The 22,218-nt window shown below is 36.8% G+C and overlaps 1 protein-coding gene across 1 annotated transcript; it reads left to right on the plus strand.

Annotated features, from left to right (window-relative positions):
* The first annotated feature begins 18,133 nt into the window (after window positions 1-18,133).
* On the plus strand, window positions 18,134-20,808 carry drd1a (dopamine receptor D1a). Its single transcript, XM_077235898.1, has 2 exons — window positions 18,134-18,692; window positions 18,794-20,808. The coding sequence occupies exon 2, from the start codon at window positions 19,201-19,203 to the stop codon at window positions 20,302-20,304; it is 1,104 nt and encodes a 367-aa protein (XP_077092013.1). The 5' UTR covers window positions 18,134-18,692; window positions 18,794-19,200; the 3' UTR covers window positions 20,305-20,808.
* Window positions 20,809-22,218: the final 1,410 nt, after the last annotated feature.

Here is a 22,218-nt window from a genome sequence, read left to right on the forward strand (position 1 = left end):
TAGATGTACGTATACAATAAATGCATTGGGTCAAATGATTAATTTAAATGTTAGTACATAGTAAGCCTAATACAAAGTGGGCCTGTGAGTTTCTGTAAATACATTGCTTTGTAAATGTATGATGATACAAATACATCTACGTTACACGTATTTTACATTTTCATGGATGCTTTTATATGAACTCTTCAACTTGAGGAAAGTCATTAGTCATGTACGGAGTTAACATCAAAGGGAAGCAAGTGAAAGTTTCACATTTTGTCACAAAAGTACAACAGTTGAACCATTATGAGAAGCTAAAAGATCTTAGAAAGTGCTTTTGTGGATCAGGCTTCGTGTGTCTTCAGGTCGTAAAGAGAGAAACTATCATCTTAAATATAGTCTAAATATGTAGTTATATCAGTCATGAAACTCTAGAGGGTGCAAGCTGATAGGTCCTTTACATGCAAGCAATCGCATCATTACTACAAGGCACAAGCTGATTGGCCTCTGCTGATCCTGCAGCCAAAGAGAATGCTTGCTCAACATTTAAATAGTCTGGTTCAGTGTTTGCTGTAAGCTAGTCCATCATTGCGCTATCAGAGTTCCTCTGAAACCCTCCACCTCCCCCAGCTCCACCTGCCTAGATCTGCTACGGGATTTATGTCTATTTAAGCAGCAGCAGCATATTTTACATGCTCACAGCAGTGTGTCTATTTATCAGTAGCAAGTCAATAATAATAAATAATAATCAACAGCAGCAGCATAGCAGATCTAGTCCACCAAGACCAAATACATTAACATTGCCATATTTGCTTAACATTCTAAAACTATTCTGAGAGTTGAAATGTTGATTTGGAATATACACACACGTTACAAACCAGAGTGAACTACACTGCACTGTTTGTGATCAGTCTACAAGCTAAACTTGGGAGCCCGCATGACTTTTGTTAAGTGGAAAACATAAGTGTCTGTGTGTATTTAATAACTGTCTATGCAATCAGGCTTCAGCATTTTTAGTCAGACGTGTATTACAGCTCTTGCTCAGATGTGGCTTTGCATTGTGATTCCTATCTCTGTTTCTAGAAATGCTCTGTGCAGTTTCCTGTGTGATCAATGCTCTCTGCTCTCTGACTTTACTCTTCGCCTAATAAGCGTTAGCATAAATGTTCATGTTGATTTATTTGATATGAAACGCCTCTTTATTTATCCCAAGCAATTAAAAGAGAAACAAATGGAAACTATTTTACAAGAATAACTCTGAATTTCCAAAACAATAAAAAAAGAAATCGGTGAAATCTATGAAGTATGCACATTTTAAGATGTTCCAAAAGGGGTTTTTCGCATCAATGCCATAGAAGAACCAATTCTGGATCCCCAAAAGAACCTTTGAGTGAACAGTTCTTATAAGAACCATGTTTTTCTTAGTTTGAAGAACCATTTTCCACTATAAAGAACCTTTTGTGCATTAGAAAGGTTCCATGAATGTTACAGGTTCTTCATGGAACCATCGATGCCAATTAAGAACCTTTATTTTTAAGAGTATGAGATCCTGACCTTTGTAACTCACAAACGTGAATATAATATAAATGGATAAGCTGACAAAATTGTTGCCTTCCCAATTGATATTGTTAATGTACAGTACATACAGTGAACCCAAAACTTATTTAGACACTTAAATTACATTTCAATCAGACCATCGATGCTCACTGGTTTTCACAGTTCTTTGTGGGACTTTTTGTGGAGCATTTCAGTGCAATGGAAGGATTTTGAGATTGAGATGGCCCCTAAATGACCCCCTTTTTTTGGAGCAGTAGTGGTCTTACAGGTATGGTTAACAAGTCTGACGGATAACCCAAAGGTTGCTAGTTCAATTCTCACACCGGCTACTGAACTACATAGCTGATTGAGACACACCAAAAGTCTCATTTTTTAACATCAGTGAATGCATTATCTAACATGAACTAAATAAGAGCAATATACACTATATGGACAAAAGTATTACCTGACCATTACACCAACAGGTACTTTAATGACATTGCATTCTAAATCCATAGACATTAATTGGCCCTCCCTTTGCAGCTATAACAGCTTTCACTTATCTGGGAGGGCTTTCCAAGATCTTGGAATGTTTCCGAGGACATTTTTGCCCATTCATCCAGTAGAGCATTTGTGAGGTCAGGCACTGATTTTGGACGAGAAGGCCTGGCTCGCAATCTCCATTCCAGTTCATCCCAAAGGGTTCATCCCAGGGCTCTTTGCGGGCCAGTCAAGTTTTTTCACACCAAACTCATCCAACCATCTCTTTATGGACCTTTCTTTGTGCACTGGGGCACTGGAGTAGAACCGTTCCCATAAAGTTGGAAGTATAGAATTGTCCAAAATGCCTCATACCATTATCCATCCTCAAATTTACAGTCAGAAAGGTAACGTTGTGCTGGCATCCGCTAAACCCAGACTCGCCCATCAGATTGCCAAACAGAAGCATGATTCATTACTCAACAGAACATGTTTCTTTCCACTGGTGGTGTGTTTTACACCACTCCATCCAACGCTTGGCATTGCACTTGGTGATGTGAGGCTTGCATGCTGCCGCCCGGACATGTACACCCATTCCATGATGCTCCCACCGCACAGTTTTTGGGCTGATTAGTAATGCAAATGGTAGTTTGGAACTGTGGAATTGTCCACTTTTAGGCACTATATACGCCTCAGCACTCGGTGATCCCGCTCTGTGACTTTACATGGTCTTCCGCTTCATGGCTGAATTGCTGTTGTTCTAAAATGCTTCCACTTTCCAATAATACCACTTACAGTTGGCCGTGGAATATCTAGCCGGGATGAAATTTCATGAACGGACTTATTGCAAAGGCGGCATCCTATCACAGTCCCATGCTTGTACTCACTGAGCTCTTCAGAACGACCCATTTTTTCCCACAAATGTTTGTGTAACTGCGGACGGCATGGCTAGATGCTTGATTTTGAACAAGGAAATGGGTCTGATTGAAACAAAGGAATTCAAGAATTAAGCTGTGTCCCAATACTTTTGTCCCATATAGTATATATTTTAGAGCATTTATTAATATGTTAACATTAGTAAAAATCTAATTGTTCATTCTTTGTTCATGTTAACTAATATAGTAGGCTAATGTTAACAAATAAACCCTTACTGTAAAGGTGTTATTATATTTATAATGAAGAGACAATCATGCATTTTAAAAGTGCAATGCTATGGCCTTTCAACATCAGCCAACCATACAGACCTGAAGAGAGCACTGGGGCTGTGGATGAACTGGGCATTACTTTCCATGGCTTTATAGTGCTCTCTAGTGGCATTGATGGAGAGGTACTCTCACTGAAGAAAAACAAAGAAAAGCTCTCAGTCTGTGCTGCAACTGTGCTGCAACACTTTCTGATGACCTGACAGGTTCAATTTAGTAGCCTGATCAAGCAACTACAAAAAAAAGACGTTGCCTGCAGCTGACATTAGGAGACTACAACGGACAGTCCGGACTGCGGAGAGGATCATTGGTGCCCCCCTGCCATCCCTCCAGGACCTGTACTCTTCCAGAATGAGGAAGAGAGCAGGTAAAATCATCACAGACTCCACTCACCCTGGACACCACCTGTTTGAACTGTTACCGTCAAGACGGAGACTCAGATCACTGGCCACAAGAACATCTCGGCACAGGAACAGTTTCTTCCCACAGGCCATTTCCCTTCTGAACAGTTAACACTCCTCCCAAGGCATATGCCTGTAAGTGCAATACTCCCACTGTTTAGTGCAATATCCTACAACTCAGGTGATACTTATATGTAGATTTATGTATTTATAATATTCAAAACACTGTAAATATGTTCATAATCTGTAAATCTGAAAATGTCGACTATTCTGACTACACCCAACTGTGATACTTTTATTCTCATATATTTATATTTCTATTTTTTATTCTTATAATTTGTAGTATTATGTTTCTTGTTGTATTTGTATTTGTATATGTCCACTGGAAGCCTCAGTACCAAAACAAATTCCTTGTGTGTGCAAGCACACATTGCAATAAAGCTCTTTCTGATTCTGATGATTCTGATTCTGACATTCATGTAGAAGGTCAGCTGGATGTGACAAATTTGTTGTGTTTTGTTATTTATATAGGTGTGAACCGCAACTTTTTCCTGAGCAGTTTTAGTTTTGTGTTGTACGTGCGATTTACTGACCCCAAAAATTTCTTATGAGTATGCGATTTCTGCCCACATTATAAGTTCAAGATGAAGAATACCATCCAGAACGTCATCCTCTCACAAAGTCACTGACGCAAATCGATGTTCCTTCACAAACTCTGCGGTTTAAGACTGACAAGCACCTTTCCAGCCCTTCACATTCTCTGTCCCTCAGTGGTGGAATGATCATCCAGCCATTTCATCACACTTTATGTAAGACTGCAGTGACTTTGCTTTTCACAGCTCTGAATCAACCTAAGACTGAGAATTTTCATTCTGAAAAACTAAAGTTACTCTCACCAGTTTTTGCGCATGCTAGCTTGAAAACATGCTAGCTTGAAAACTAGCTTTGTCGACTTATCAATGTCAATTAATATGCAGTGTCCCTTTTAAAATAAACATCATAATATATAAACATTATACAGTAAGAATCACAATCATGGACTTACTTTACATTAAGTATTTTGAACTACTACACTGTAAAACAAAAGTTGCTGCATAAAATTTTTAAGTACAATCAACTTGGATGTTTAAGTCATTTAAACTTAAATTACATTTAAACTGACTTTAAAAAATGAGTTGAATCTTTTATAACTTATTTTGATGAGTTAAATCAATGTAAAAACATAAGTTGTCATACCTTATTGATTATATAATTTTTATATAATAGTTATATTATAGTTATTATAGTTTATGTACTAACATTTTAATTTATCCTTAATCCAATGTTTTTTTTATTTTACTGTTAAAAAATACCTTTGACCCACCCTTAAACCTAACCAGACCACAAAACCTGTAACAAACCTTACCCGTATCCCACCTCAATAGCAGCACAAGTGTTTTGCTAAACAACATGAACACGATAAGTGCATAATGCATAGTACTTACAGTAAGTTTAAAGTAAAGACACCTATAAGTGGGACCCAATTCATTTGTTACAGTATTTAGTAATCTTCATTAACGTTAATACGTTAAATATTAACAGACACAACTTTTGATTTTAATAATACATTAGTAAATGTTGAAATTAACATTAATGAACCATTAGCATTTATTAACATAATTAATGTTTTAGAAGTACTTTTGATTAATTCATGTCAGCTAATGTAGTTAACATTCATTTTAAAAAGTTACAGTACTTGTTTATTGTTTACAGTCCATGATTTGCACAAAATGTCATCAAATTTGAGTCTAAAATGTCTAAGGCCGAAAATATGAGTCATATCTTAGTATTCGTGTTAAGTGCTTCCTCTCTGGTAAGATTTTTTTCTCCCTTGTGAAGGAGCGCAATGGCAGAACCCGGGTTTGAAGTTACCGTGTTACGCGTATCACCGCACCATCTATGTTATGCTTGCAGAAATGCCTGTCCTCTCTCAACATTCGCAAACAGTGTCAACCGCTACCTCTGGTGACACTCACGCTTATGGCGCCATGGCCCACAAAGTCTCCAGGGGATGGAGAAAATGAAGCCGGGGAAGTTCAGCTGGTACGGATGAGTCGGATTATTCCTTTTTTTAATGGAATGATCTATGGATTTCTCAGATCACATACCACATTGACCTCAAGATCAAAAATGTGTAATGCTGACTTGACATCAATGACTTGACATCAATGATAATGAAATATTATGGTTGTGATAAATTACACGAGACGATTGTGCTGAACAATGCAAATCTGAAAAAAATAAACAATTTATATATATATATATATATATATATATCTATACTATGTGTGTGTGTATTATATGTTTTTGTTTTTTTATATTACACATACACAAAATTAGTGTGACCATAGGCTGCTTTTTTTCCTGTAGTATCGTAGAACCACATAGGGTGAATTCCTCTAAAAAGAGCGAGCTGACTTATAATCTTTTTTTAAAACCAACTGATGGTGTTAAGACAAGACAAGTAGTAGAAATGTAGAGTCATCATGCTGATCAGATGAAATGAGTCAGTTATCTTTCCCATATTCATTTGAAGTGATTAAACATGCAACTTTGCAACATCATAAAAATGTGCTGACTCTAGGCTATTATATTTTTTAAAAAATATATCACATTTGACTCAAGAATAATCAATTTTCTAAGCGATATTCAAATTGCCCTATTGTAAAGTAAAGCCTAACAAGTTGCTTTTAGTAGGGCGTTTTTTGTCAAGTATACCATTTTGATTCTGCAAAACTTCTATCTAAACTAGCTGCTATGACAAACAGCTAATTTACATAAGGCATAACTTGAAAGGGTTGTTTCACCCAAAAATGAAAATTCCTTCATTAATTACTCACCTCCATGTCATTCAAAACCTGTAAGAACTGTATTTGACCTTCTACAAGAACCAATGAGGTTCATACTCGTGTTACGCAGCACGTTTGAGCTTCAGCAAGATCCAATTAGGTTAATTCATGTGTTACACAGCATGTTTTAGCTTCCACAAGAACCAATGAGGTTCATTCATGTGTTACACAGCATGTTTTAGCTTCCACAAGAACCAATGAGGTTCATTCATGTGTTACACAGCATGTTTTAGCTTCCACAAGAACCAATGAGGTTCATTCATGTGTTACACAGCATGTTTTAGCTTCCACAAGAACCAATGAGGTTCATTCATGTGTTACACAGCATGTTTTAGCTTCCACAAGAACCAATGAGGTTCATTCATGTGTTACACAGCATGTTTTAGCTTCCACAAGAACCAATGAGGTTCATTCATGTGTTACACAGCATGTTTTAGCTTCCACAAGAACCAATGAGGTTCATTCATGTGTTACACAGCATGTTTTAGCTTCCACAAGAACCAATGAGGTTAATTCTCGTGTTACGCAGCATGTCTGAGCATACACAAGAGTTTTTTTCTCGCGCGTCAATCAGGTTCAGGCGAGCTTGTGTTTATGTTCGCTGATCAGTGTTTATATGAATAAAGACTAAATTCAGTCTGTTCATCATATAAAGCGATCAGTTACGTAGCTGTCAATGGGGAAATCAGAATTCAGATTTCATCAAAAAGATCTTAAGTTGTGCTCTGGAGATGAATTAAAGTCTTAAGGGTTTGGAACGACATGAGGGTGAGTGATTAATGACATAATTTTCATTTTTGGGGGAACTATCCCTGTAAAGGTAACCAGTCGAAGTGAAACTCAACAGTGTGATCAGGAAGTTACATGAAGTTACACTGTTTGTTGTCCCAGACCCAGCAATGCCTGTTCCTGAAAGCCTTCATTTCAATGTAATTTTGGCTGTCATCATACTAATTATTAAAAAGCTACTAAATAATAAAAATAAATTAGCTGAAATATTGATTAGAGCTGACTTTATTTGAAAAAATATGTGAAAAGAAAGAGAATGTGCAGTATGCCATGAACCTAGTACAACTCTTTAGGAAATCAGTTAATCAAATAAATACTCAATAAAATGTAGCATGCATGAAATCTATACACTTCTCCTAAATAACTTTTTAATGTACTATTAGTAGAATGTAATCAAAATTCTGTCCTAAACATTGAAGAAACACTAAACACTGAATAAAATTTGGTATTTAATTTATTATTACTATTTATTTATCTATGAGCAGTGTTGGGTGAAATGCATTACTAAGTAATTAATTACTGTAATTGAATTACTTTTCCCTTGGAAAAAGTAAAGTAAGGGATTACTCTTAATGTTTCTGTAATGTAATTACAGTTACTTCTGATGTAATTGCATTAAATACCGTATAGACTATTATGGCCTTGTCCACACGGACACGGGTATTTTTATAACCGTGACTTTTTTTACTTGGTTCGGCCGCTCGTCCACACGGAAACGCAGTATCAGGTCACTGAAACCCAACATTTTTGAAAACCCCTGCCAGGGTGAGGATTTTCAGAAACGTCGGTTGCAGTGTTGTCGTGTAAACAGTAAAACCGGTGTTTTTGCCTTGCGACGTCAGAGTGTGCGGCGTCATCCGCTGTGTTTGACATCAGATTGTGCACCGCTGACTGCTCTTGACAGCGCTTGATAGCGTTTTTTTGCGTTTTCGTGTAGACAGAGATTTTTTTTAAACCGAGCATGTGTCGACGGGATTTTTTTTTTTTTAAACGCAGGAGGAAAAACTATGGTCATAAAAATACCCGTGTCCGTGTGGACTAGGCCTATGTAGGCCTGTTTTTAATGAAACCTTTTCTCTTTAAATACTTCAGCCAGTATAATTTATGCAGTTTTATATTTATTTGACAGAATTAAAAAAGCTGTTTCATGTCTATCCCTGTATTGTTCAATTAATTAGTATACTGATGTAATTGTTGAAGATGCAATTAGTAGCTAGTAATTAAAGTAATGGTAGGCAATTTCGGAGAGGCTAGCAATAGCAAGTTAGCTTTGAAAGCATAAGATCCTCCGTCCTTTCAGAGCGCCTCCAAAGCCACGCCTCCTTCAAAACACATCAATGCGTACAGCGTCACGAGCGACGGCGTTAAATTACTTCATATCTCAAAGCACGTAACATTACAATAATAATGAACATAAACAACTTACAGAGCCCTTGCACCACCTGACTGTTGCAGGTTAATTTCGGCGTTGATAGTGTTGACATAGAAACGTACAACTTCGAGGGCGTGAAAAACGTCACAGGTTGTTTGGTAATTACGATTACGACATGGCATGAACGCAGCATAAGCTCGTTGTGTTGGTGCAGGAGGAACTGTAAAAAGCTGCGGTGACTGTCTGTCTACAACTACTACAGCCTCATGAAACACATTGTTGACGTATGATGAATGGAAATACATATGTTGAAAGGCAGGTAGGACGTCGTATCATTGCATTCGGACCAAATTGGATTGACAGTTTTTGGTCCTGAGACTTCCACATAAGATATATGTACTTTTTTCATTTTTAATTTAGACCACTTCTATTATTGATTGTTATCAGGATGTGAAGAAAGTTTTAACACTAGAACGGCCATGACGGCCATTTTGACCGTTTATATCTGCAATAACTTAATTATCTGCAATGAACTTAAATATAAATTCTGCTGGTACCTGACTTTTCCTAAAAGTGTCTGTATTTTCATTTAAAAAATGTTCATATAAATTACACATAAGGCAAAAAAACAAATGAACACATTTACCTATTTTGGCCATAGACGGTCATATTGACCGCACTGAATTTCGCGGTATTCTTTTGTTACATTTCCCGCGGTTGATATTTGTCTCTCTCACTGTCAACAGAAGATCTAAATAAGATACTTTTAGTTGTTATTATCTTGTTCTGAGCTATGTTGAATGGATATGAAAATATAGCCTATCTGTTGTGAATTTGCGATAATTACGGTAGGCTACTAATGATATTATTATTCATAAATGTATAATTAAACCGGTTTAAATGTACAGTTTGGTGTTGTTTTGTTTTTAAAAGATATCCTAATACAATAAATGCGTTCATCTCTCAATTGGGTATTTATCATTAAAGATACAGAGTTTTGAATCTAGCGGTCAAAATGACCGCTTGTGGCAGTTCTAGTAGTCATGGAATTCTGGCACTTCTAGTGTTAACCAGAAACAAAATAAAGTCAAACAAAAATTATTTATGAAAGAAATGCCGACCCTACTTACAATTACTTTTTTTTCTTTAGAGTAACTTTCCTAACACTGTCTATGACAGTGTTTCATGAGTGTCTATGTTTCATGAGTGTTCAAAAAAAAGTGATGAAGGAAAAAAAAAAATCATTTAGTCATTACTGTGATGAGTCATTCATTTGAATTTCTAAATTTTCACTTTATTGTAAGTTGCTAATGACACCATGTGAAGGCCTATATTAATTATCATTACATCATCAATGGACTTCCCTCAGCAAGGCTGCAGCTGTTATTAATACACAGGCCCACCTCTTCCTGCATTGAAATACAATGTGAAAACACCAGTCTTCTTACTTCCTCAGACCTCTAATGTATAAATATCTATACTATGACCTTTTGCATAATGTAAACAGCGTAAATATGCAAGTGTCAAACAGACTGTCTACAGAAAACCCACAGAAATTTTCTGGTTTAATGAGATAAAATTCCACAAGTCAAGAGACATACACACCCAAAACTAGCTTACACATAAGCTGACATTTACAAACACTCAATTTGTTCTAAACACATTTTAAATTTTTCTGTGAAATTCGAACTGTGAATTTACTCCCCACTTGTCCCACTTTATGTTAAGTGGCTTTAAGTACTGTACTTACATTGACATTAATAACTTGATCCAATGGACTTTTTGTGTACATACATGTTTTTACATTGTACTTATATTTTTAAAATTCCTGCATTTAATTACAGCTGTAATTACACTGTTGACCCTTCCCTCACCACTTAACCCACCCTTAAACCTACCCATACCACACACACCGGTCCCTAACCTTACCCGTATCCCACCTCAACAGCAGCACAAGTGTTAAAGCCACTTAATATAAAGTGGAACCTTTAATGTTTGATGAAACTTTGATGGTGCTTTACAAACACATTTGAAGTTTTTCTGGGATTTACAAACTGAATATTCTGGCCCCTTTTTATCAATGTAATACCGTTACCCTAAATCTGCTTTTTTTATGTATTTTTTGATGAAACTCTCATGATGCTTCATTTTAAAAGTAGACCGTTGAAATTAAGCTGGGTAACTATCATGTCCTGTTGCAAGAGAGTCTCACACGGTCCAGTCTGTAGAGACCATGTTGCATGCATTATATTAATCAAAAAAATTCCATTTGCAACAGTATTAATGTAAAAAACAACAAAAACTACTCTTGTAACATGGTGAAGTTAACATGTAACGTGTGCCTTCTCTCAGACAATATTGTATCTCCCCACCCAGTTTGGCCTGTTTTTTCCTCTGTAGGCAGTATAATGTTCTTAATGAAACCCCAGTATTTTTCCCTTTAACCAATTTAGAAACTTATACATCACGGTTATAACTTAGGTGTGAGTGTATGTGGCATACGCTTCCTGTTTTACCACGTATTTAAGGGTTAGAGTGCAGAATGAGATCATTATCTCTAGAAAGCATCCCTGTGAACAAGAACATGAAACTGCTAATTCTTCTCGTCGCACTGCTTGTTCAAACTAACCCTAGTTTGAGCAAGCCTACCTCACACCATCACTTGATCTTCAGGGAAATTAAGGACAACCTTGATGGAATGCGAAAAGAAATTGATGGACTTAAGCAGCATGAACTTCAGCAGCTTCGCACAGTAAGTAAATATTTTTTTGCATTATGGCAAGGCAGAGAGACTTCATGTGATTTTGCCATATTTGTCCTACTTGCTTTAGTTAAGTTAAAATAGTTATACACCAAACGTGACGAGGCAAGTATTTGTCTTATCTGCTTATACAGAATTATCTATAAGCTAATGTGTAGTAACATCAGTTGTACACATTTTCTGATATCAACTGACTTTGTCAATTTCCAGGCATTCAGTCACACATTAAAAATCCAAACACCTCATGATATGAAGAATGCAGTAAGTATTTTATCATTCCCTCTGTATTGCAGAACATTGAAACTGATGCTTTAAATAATAATTTGCATAAATTGGGGATTTTTTTTCCCCCACCCACAGTGTGAGTGTGAGACACCATTTTTTCAACACCTGAAAGATGCTCTAATGCTAGTTATGAAAGTAATGAATACAATGGATGATGGACCCATGGTTGAAATTGGCAACATTTTGGACTGCCTAAATTATCATAATCTGCCTGAGGTCAAGGTGAGACTTCTGCCTTAAATTACTCGCATTATCCATTGGGTTATTAATAGGCCATTTAAAAGGCCTGAAGACACTTCTCTTATTAACCATTCTCATTTAAATTTAAAATTTCTGTCCAAGTAAAGAAATCATTCGGGGTCTCAAAGACAATAACGCAATATATTAATATTTTTTTCATTCTGATTTTCCAGAAGCCAAGTGACAACTGTACCTTCAAAACACACAAGTTGAGCGATGCATTCCTCAAAAATTACTTGATAAAGGATAACATCGAATTCATCCAAAACTGGAATGCAAACTGCAAGGCGAAAAGTCACTGAAGAAGCTAAACAAACGTCCTGATGTGGAAATCCGAATCACGTGTTTATTTATTCAAAAATGTCACTTTGTAATTATTTATTTATTTAATGGGCTATTTATTTATTTATTTTGATCAGTGCGTGTTAGTTGTTCTCTATCCTCGCACTTAATTACAAAATGTTTCAAGTTCAATAAGATTAATGTTATTTTCTTCATCACGGGATGAAAAATTATCTATACTTTATTCTTTAAAGTTTTGACTTGTATTGTAACAATACAAACATCATGTTACTTAATGGTCCAAAGTTTGTTATGCTCAATGTAGGCCTGATACAAAATAAAAAGAATATTTTTAAGATTAACCCTTTCTGTTGTTTCATTCATGTTTTGTCTTGATTCTTATGCCGTAATGTGCAGTAAAAATGGCGTATCTGCTAAATGTCATACCTTTCAGTGCATTTATATGTTAGACTGATACAAAACTTCATGCACATTAAGTTGCATATAGCATAATATTTATAGGCCACGCAACAAATCTGTATTTCTGCAGTAAAAACTTCACTCACTGTTAACTGACCCATCTTCTCTTGTTGGGATGTGGTGAGTCTTGAAGGAGGCTATATACAATATTAAGTCTGATGGATGGAAACAGACAGTCCCGCAGCTGCTGGCAGTGTCCTGACGAAAGGGAACATCCCTAACAACACAAGGATGGAGTTTTCAGGAGACCGATGACTAAAACATCCAGATTCCAGAGTGTGTTTCGAAACCATTGTGTCAAGAGATTTAGCTTCCTCAGTCTTATGAAGACTTCAGGATCAATCAATTCACAACGCTTTCCCCCATGGTACACTTCTGTTTACCATTAGGTTTTTTGGCTACACTTTACAATGAGGTTATTTGATCACATTAGTTAACTTGGTTACACATTTATTAACATTAGTTAATGTACAGCTACAGTATCTGTAAATATTATGTAGTGGACCTGAGCTAACATGAGCTACCAACACACACACACACACAACACACACACACACACACACACACACACACACACACACACACACACACACACACACACACACACACACACACACACACACACACACACACACACACACACACACACACACACACACAAATAAATTAAAAATAAATTAAAAAATCAAGCCTTTTTCTTTAGATTTACAAATTGTAGGCAATTGTAAAATTCCATCAAATTGAATTGAATAATCCTTATATATTATTCATCTTATGAATTTTAAATGATTAAAAAAAAGCTCTAGCTTAATAAAACATTTTATACAAACTTTAATGGAACAAGGGAATGGACCATTTCATTTGATCTGATTCGCATGTTTAAATTTATGAATACAAATCACATAAACTAAATGATCCATTCCCTTGTTCCATTGCGATTTATATAAAATGTTTTATTACGTTATTGCTTTTTAAAAAAAACTCATTTAAAATTCTTGATTTCATAAAAGGAATAATATGTAATGATTATTCAATTCAATTTCAACTTGGATCTTTAAGTCATTTCAAGTTAAATGAGTTGAATCTCATATAACTTGTAAAAAAAGTTGAAAATACTTAACTTATTTTGATGAGTCAAAGCAATGTAAACACATATGTTGTCTTATTTACAGTGTTGTAATAACTATAAATTATGCATAATTACATGCAAGTAACCTCAAACCAAACCATAATCTAACCTTAACCCTATAGCAAGTATATGTTGTTTATTAAAGGGTGGTTGATTATGATTTCACTTTTCTAACTTTAGTTAGTGTGTAATGTTAATGTTTGAGCATAAACAACTTGTAACTGCAAAGTTACAACGCTCAAAGTTCAAAGCAAAGGAAGATATTTGCTTTTAAAGAAATTGTTTTTTAAGGACTACAACAAACGGCTGGTAGAGACTACATGACATACCTCCCGGGTTAGTGACATCACTAACCCTAAATTTTACATAAACCCCGCCCCCGGGAACACACAAGCTGTGTTGAGAAGAGGAAAAGTTGTTGTAGTAGAGCACATTTGTGAGTCAAGCTGTTGCATCCGTTTTTTCACACGCAATACAGTACGTAGCAACACCAGAAACGTCCTGTTGCATTCTACTAGGGCTGAAACGATTCCTCCATTTACTCGATTACAAAAATTTCTCGAGGCAAAAACTCTGCCTCAAAGCCTCGTTAAATTGCTATGACGTGCACTATACGCGCGCGCAGGGATTTGATTGTTTCACACGGGCCGTTTATTCACACGGACCTGTTCAGGAAGAAATAGTTAGCGCGATGGCGGAGAATAAATATGTAAATAAACGGCAGAAATTGTCTAAAGTGTGGGATCATTACACACTTAATTCACGTAATACACTTAACTCGCTGAAACAAGGTAACGTAGTCTAAGCCTATTGATGTTCGCTGATTTTAATCCCATACTGTATTTGTAGCGATGTCGTGATGCGGTTTGACTAGATATGATTTTTAGCTTTGATGACATTTTTAAGTAGTACACATAACTATCACGTTCAATTGCAAGAGTATAGCCTAAAAAAAGAACCCCTTCACACGCACACACACACACACACACACACACACACACACACACACACACACACACACACACACACACACACACACACACACACACACACACACACACACACACACACACACACACACACACACACACACACACACACACACACACACACACACACACACACACACACACACGCCAGTCAGACTAATTGCAGCAATGCATCACATATGCTTAAACTTTCATGTAGCCACGCAACAATAATTTCAGCATGCATTCACTGTACACACCGGGACGTGATGGAGGAACGAATATTGTATTGCAGTCTTTGCGAGACCTTGTTTGTATTTCATGTATAACATGTATAACATTTTAATAAAATTTTCTGAAGGCTTTGCACCTCCTTACATAGATTTTCTTCATATTTGCTTAAAAAAAATTGTATTTTAAAGAGTTTTGGACCTTGTTTTGTACCCTATCTGTGGAAAGTGTCTTTGCTGATTCATCAAACATTATGTAGACTTCAATATACTGTAGGCCTACATGCACCTTATCTGGACCCTGTCCACAACCACAAAGGGAGCCATCAGCTGCACTCCAATTACTTTATTTATATACTCCATCTGGTTAGAACTGGACTAGACATGAACATGGACATGGACAAGACAGTATGCACTCAAACAATACACTACATACGCTCGTATTTTGTGGGTGTTATTGCAACACTGAGAGGCATTCTAAATGCTTCTCCATTTCACATAAGTATCTGAACTAGGGGTTTTTGTGACATCCAGTCTATCATGCATAGAAACACATTTCATTTCTTGCAAAAAAAGTTGATATCTAAGCACTAAAACATTTGATAAGATGCTATCTTGAGAGTCAGCTGTGAGGATGAGTGTGGGGAAGAGATGTCTTGTAATAGCTTTACTTTGTTCTCTATGAATACTATTGTAGAATATTTATTTCATTGTTATTTCTTATTAGTTTTTTTCTTTTTTTTCTGTTAGGCTGATGGGGGCGAGTAGGGGGAAGTCTAACTTTATGTTGACATTATTGCATTGGTTTATTTATTGAAGGTCCTCATATGCTTTACCAAATAAATTCCCAAGGCATGAAATCACCAATCATTGACTTGATGGTAATGATGAGTGATTGCAAATGAGTCATGAACAAGCCTCTGTGGCTAAATATAACTATACTTAGATTTGTTGTCAGTCTAGCAGGCAGACAACGACGACTGAAAGAATCCACACCAGTCAGTCAATGGTTTCGAAAGAAACTGCAAGAGCAGCTGGAGGTTGTTTAAGCCCTCAACTGAGACTTCGGTGACTCCAGACAGATCGTCTCTTTTCAAGCTGTGATTTATGGGCCGCTGGTGGCCCAATCTAAACTCACAGATCACTGTGTCTTTGATGATTTTTCAAGTGTCCACATTCATCACTCCAACCTGAGAAACCAGTAGCCATGTCTGCAATGATCTAGATCTGATCTTGAAGCAGGCTGACCTTAATCAGGAAAGAGCCACAGAAGGAAATGATCAGAAAAAGTGTAGTCAGCAAACTCTTTTAGATGGTGTGCCATTTATACAAGAGGCTTTACCAATCACATTGTTTAACAGTTTACGTATTAGTATTCTAAATATACTAATACATATAGAGTTTTTCTAAAATATATAGTTGTTTTTTCGAATAAAGTCTGATAATCAGTATTCAGCAAGCTGAAACTCAAGTCAATAAAAAAGTCAATTTAAGGCTTTGGTTCTTAGGAAATGGATCCTTTTCCAGGTTTCAGTGATTGACCTGATTATATAAGCAATATAACAATTAAAATGTAAGCATTCAATGATGGTACACATCATGAGTCTACCAGTTAATTTGGTAAGGATCAACAACTATAATTGTGCATTTATCCTTATAAAAATTGCAAACGCTTTTAAAATTGATCAACTTGTTATATCACTGTGAGAATGTAGCATCAAACACTGCCACAATAAAAGGAAAAAAGGAACTTCTAAGAAAAAAGATATTTATTGGTAGAGAGAATGTATTATTTTTTCAAGGAGTTGCTGCAGGCAAAGGATGCCCGTTTCGAGTCTTTCAAAGCACTGCATTTAACCAAGTTGTTGCATAGAAAACACACTGAGGAAAGAAGGCACTATAGTCCATTAAATGCATGTATTTCCTGTTCACAATTATGTTGCTTTAAAGCAGCACACTTAAGTTGTACAGTTAAGCAGCATTCATCTGTTACACACTGTGGATGATGATGAAAGTTGATGACAGCGATGAGGTCAGTCTAATATTTACTGATGATCTGAAGCTTTGCTGCATCACACCCACCAACAAGGTGTCATCATCATCATCATCATCATCATCATCATCATCATCACAAAAGTTTCTCTCACACAATTCCACTGAAATTTGAGCCAATTTTAAGAGCAGACCTACATCCAGATATTAAGTGGAAACGCTAACGTGGAACGACTTTTTACCCTAATGCTAATGCATTGTGTACTCACTTCTCTCTTGCAGTGTGTCTGTACACAACTCTTGTCATATTGATACTTTGTGAGAATTTTATTATTAAAATATTAATCATTTTATTAATAAAAAAAGATGTGTATCATTTCATACAACAATTTTGTGTGGAAATTTGATGTCCAGTACACAGGGCATTTGACCCGTATTTCAAACTACCGTGCCGACACTGCATTGCACATTTAAAATAATAATAACAATACCGTGCAATAATAAATACAATAGGACTAACAGTAACAACGTGTAAACTGCTCTAGGAAATAATCCATATTAAATACATGCTGTTCTTCATTATGACTCACTGCTTATTCATATGATGGCACTTTACAGTAACAAATGACTAATTAGGGAATTAAACATGCAGTATTAATCATTCTATTAATATTTTATCTGATAAAACCATTAGTTCAACATTTTACATGCAGTAGACCCAGCCATGAAATGTGCTGTGCTTTCTTTAATCTTGAAAAAAAAACTGGCAAAAAAGATTTATGCATTTTGTAAATGAATTATGAAGCATTGTTTGTTTGTAAAGGACTGAGGATAACAAACAAGTAACATCATCACTGGATGTCATAGAAATGTAAAAGCATGTAATGAACACATTTGCTTAGTATAAGACTCCCCATTAGGTGGCCTCATAGACTTGATTTGGGTAATAGCATCGGGCAAACCAAATAGCCTATGCGAGTTTTGCAACATTTTCGTTAATTCAGGTAGGCTATCCCCTTAATTTCGGTTAGGTGAAGATTAGCAGTGAAAATCTGCAGCACTCAGTTAAAAAAAGGAATTAGCAATTCATTCATACAGAAGCCTACTTTAGTGGAAAGCGATAACAACAATAAAGAAACTTAGTTATGTAATTAATAGCCTGACCATAAAGTAAAGATTTAATTAAGATGAACGGATCAAGAATCGTTCAAGTTCGTAATAGGATCGTAATATTAGGAGCGCATCGCTCACTGGCACTTCACTGTGACTCCACAATGTTTTTCTTTCTTTCAGCATCGACTCTAGAAACTGGATGACCTACTGTTAGAGTAATTTGTCGAACCCCTCGGGCATCGGACACGACCCATCTCGGTGTTAAATGTATTTGTCATGTCACTCGGCGTGGATCTCACCAATCTCGCCACGCTCGCGCAGCAAGAACACGACGCGCATTTGTCGCGTGGAGCTCATGCTGATGGAATAGCACCTGGTCTTCGACAGGATGAAGGTGCGTTACAGTCATTCATCGAGGAGGACGTACACGAAACAAGTTTTCTTTCTAGTTTATTTAAGTGAGTCGTTCTTTACGGACAAGATGTTTCAAAGAGCAAATTGTGCAACATTTTTCGGATAAATGCAGCTTTAAGCACAAAAGAAGCTCTTCGGTATTATCTAACAGGTGAGGATAAGGTGTTTTTCTTAATTATCATAGAGAATATAATAGCTGTTTTGTTTGTTTACTCTTGTAATATGAGTTTTGTCCCTTTGTTTGACTAACAGAACTGCAGGAACCGGTTATTGCTCACTGGAATCAAAAACGTCCTCATATGGCATAAGGACTCATACATGATCACACTCAAATATATAAGGGAACACTAAGAAAATGTGTGCAGATTGATTAAATGAACTTATCTGAACAGTTTTGATGGGATCATATACTATGATATTATGATATCAACCGGCATGACAGTAACACTGAACTGAAACACTTTATTGGTACTTTCCAAACTGGAATGCTGGACAAATCTTTTGTGTAATGGAGCATGATCTGGAAATGTTAACGTTGGTATGAAAATGTCTTAATAAGAACACACGGTCAACATTACCTGAAGTGTGACAGGTCTGACGGACTCTAAGATGAGGTGTTCAAACAGTCACGCCTAGTTTTCATGATGCAGTGATCCTTAATGCACGGCACAATGGCAGTGATGGATTTGAACTCGACAACAGTAATTGACAGTGGTTTCATGGAAAGTGACCAGTCCAGGCGGGTTCTGACCGGTTGCTTTCTTTCCGTTCTAATCCTCTCCACCCTACTCGGAAACACACTGGTTTGTGCAGCTGTCACAAAATTCCGCCACCTGCGCTCTAAAGTCACAAACTTTTTTGTCATCTCACTGGCGGTGTCAGACCTGCTGGTGGCCATTCTGGTCATGCCCTGGAAGGCTGTGACAGAGGTTGCCGGCTTCTGGCCCTTTGGTGCTTTCTGTGACATTTGGGTCGCTTTCGATATCATGTGCTCAACAGCTTCCATCCTGAACCTCTGCGTTATCAGCGTGGACCGGTACTGGGCCATTTCCAGCCCGTTCCGCTACGAGAGGAAGATGACTCACAGGGTGGCCTTTGTGATGATCAGCATGGCTTGGACCCTGTCTGTGCTCATCTCCTTCATCCCAGTGCAGCTCAAATGGCACAAGGCTCAGCCAGTGAGCTTCCCAGAGGTCAACGCTTCTCACAGGGCTCTGCTGACGGACAACTGTGACTCCAGCCTCAACCGAACGTATGCCATTTCCTCCTCGCTCATCAGCTTCTACATTCCCGTCGTCATCATGATTGTAACGTACACTCAGATTTACAGAATCGCCCAGAAGCAGATCCGACGGATCTCCGCTTTGGAAAGAGCTGCGGAGAACGCCAAGATCCGCCATGACAGCATGGGCGGCAGCTCCAACGTTGAGTCCGAAAGCTCCTTCAAACTGTCCTTCAAAAGGGAGACGAAAGTCTTAAAAACGTTGTCCGTTATAATGGGGGTTTTTGTGTGCTGCTGGTTGCCGTTCTTCATCCTGAACTGCATCGTGCCATTTTGTAAGAGCACTTCGACTGGTCTCCCCTGTATCAGTCCAACAACATTTGATGTTTTTGTTTGGTTCGGATGGGCCAATTCTTCTCTCAACCCCATCATATACGCCTTCAATGCCGACTTTCGCCGAGCTTTTGCCATCCTTTTGGGATGCCAGAGACTCTGTCCAGGAACCACTAGCATGGAGACACCGAGCCTGAACAAGAACTGAAAAGCAACGCTCAATGTGTGAGCTCATGTCACATCAATGCTTTGCCAAGGAAGGCAAAAAAGGGGGGAAATGGATTTGGGATTAGGACTCTGGGAAGAGAGCCCTCCTGCTGTGCTGGAGAGCAGAGAAAGCAGTCGCCATGTCCCTTAAGCAAGACTAATCTCTATAAAAAGCTATTCTTCACCAAAGAATGACGCAAGGGTGGTCTGTGTATTTTAGACCGTATACTCAACAAATTATTGAATCCACAAGTGACTTGCCGAAAATAGAGAAGCAATGTTTTATCAAAAGAAATATAGATGTTTCTTTGAATGTTTATTTTCATTTAAAAGAAACTACAGTAATAATGTTTGTGAAGCTATACAGTGCTGGGCAAAACTGCAATACACTGGAACAAATGTTGTGTATTTACTGCAAATGAGTCGAGAATATGGTCTCAATGTATCATTCCATTAATCTGAAGTATCACTGAATAAATGACCATTTCAGGCGTTTACAATAAAATTCAGTGTAATCTGAATCTAATACATCACTGCTTGATAAATATCTATCTCATCCTCTCCACTCTCATTACATTTCCTTTACATCTGCCTTATTCATGAGACTTTTTTTTCCAAAACAAGAGGGCAGATGGTCAATCATGAGATGGCCATCCCATTATTGCCATAATGAACATGTATATTGTTCTGTGGTACTTGTTTTCTGATTCATTATTAAACTGTGAAAGCTAAACACTACGACTAGCAGAACAGATGGCCATAAAATAAAAATGCATATGTAGCAGAGTGCTCAGTTACGGTCATCCAGTAATAGATACGTTATTGTTGAGATTGTAATTATTTTCTGAAAGCGTATGGGGCCTTCTGTCCCAGTACAAAATAACACTGGATTGTCACTGTTTGTGGATGTGATGCAATGTGCCATGTGATAATGTAGAAAATGAAATGTCGAGAATCTCAGAACGTCTCTGGCAAACTGAATGTAATTAATTGTGATGAGTCCAACAATGTGGTCAATTTTATGGTATTTTTGTGGCAGAGATATTTTCATGCTTTCACAACACATAATTTGGTATTTCACAATAGCCTACTACATGTGTTGTTGTGGTGTTTTGAGAAAGACACTGATTCAGTCCTTTAGCATTACAATGTTGAAGTAGAATTAAATTATTGGGTAACACTTTAGAATTTGTTCCTAAACAGGAACAAATGAGTAACGCACTATTGACATTCTAGTAAATACTAACTAACAAGAAACTCAGTCAAATGTGGTAGTTCACTATTAGTTAAATGAATAACTACTATTTTTCTCACACCTCCCAGAGGACTACTAAGAACTATACAGGTTCATAATTTACATGAATGATGCATTTAACTCTAAAGTGAAGGTCATGGTAAGCCACTAGTAATGACTCAAGTGTTACTACATCCTTCAGAAGGAATCAGTAATTATTAATAATTTGAAACTGTATTCTAAAGTGAAAATCATGATAACTCTAGTAATGACTGAAATCCTTGTAAGCTTTTGATGTTTTTGTAAAGTATTGGATAGTAATGACTGAAATGAGTAATGAAAAGTGTCACCATCCTTTTGAAGGAATTACTAATTATTTGGATCAGTATTCTAAAATGAAAAGCATTATAACTCCATTGTAACTCCACTCCAACTCCAAAGTCATTGTAATATTTTGAGGATTTTATTTATTTTATATTTTGAGTAATTGCTTCTGATGGATTTGGTAAGATTTGAGTCATTACTAGTGGGTTACCATGACCTTCAATTTAGAATTAATTATACATAATGCATTATTTACATTGATTATGAACCTGTATATAACAGTTAGTACTCCTCCTGGAGGTATGAAAAAAAGTAGTTATTGATTATCTAATGAGCTACCACTAATAGTGAGTGCTA

The sequence above is a fragment of the Siphateles boraxobius genome, unplaced genomic scaffold (genome assembly GCF_051911475.1).
Source record: "Siphateles boraxobius isolate OS27281-9 unplaced genomic scaffold, OSU_SipBor_1 2, whole genome shotgun sequence".
Classification (NCBI taxonomy): domain Eukaryota; kingdom Metazoa; phylum Chordata; class Actinopteri; order Cypriniformes; family Leuciscidae; genus Siphateles; species Siphateles boraxobius.

Coding starts and splice junctions, on each gene's coding strand:
- drd1a (XM_077235898.1), top strand. CDS start 19,201: ATGCACGGCACAATGGCAGTGATGGATTTGAACTCGACAACAGTAATT.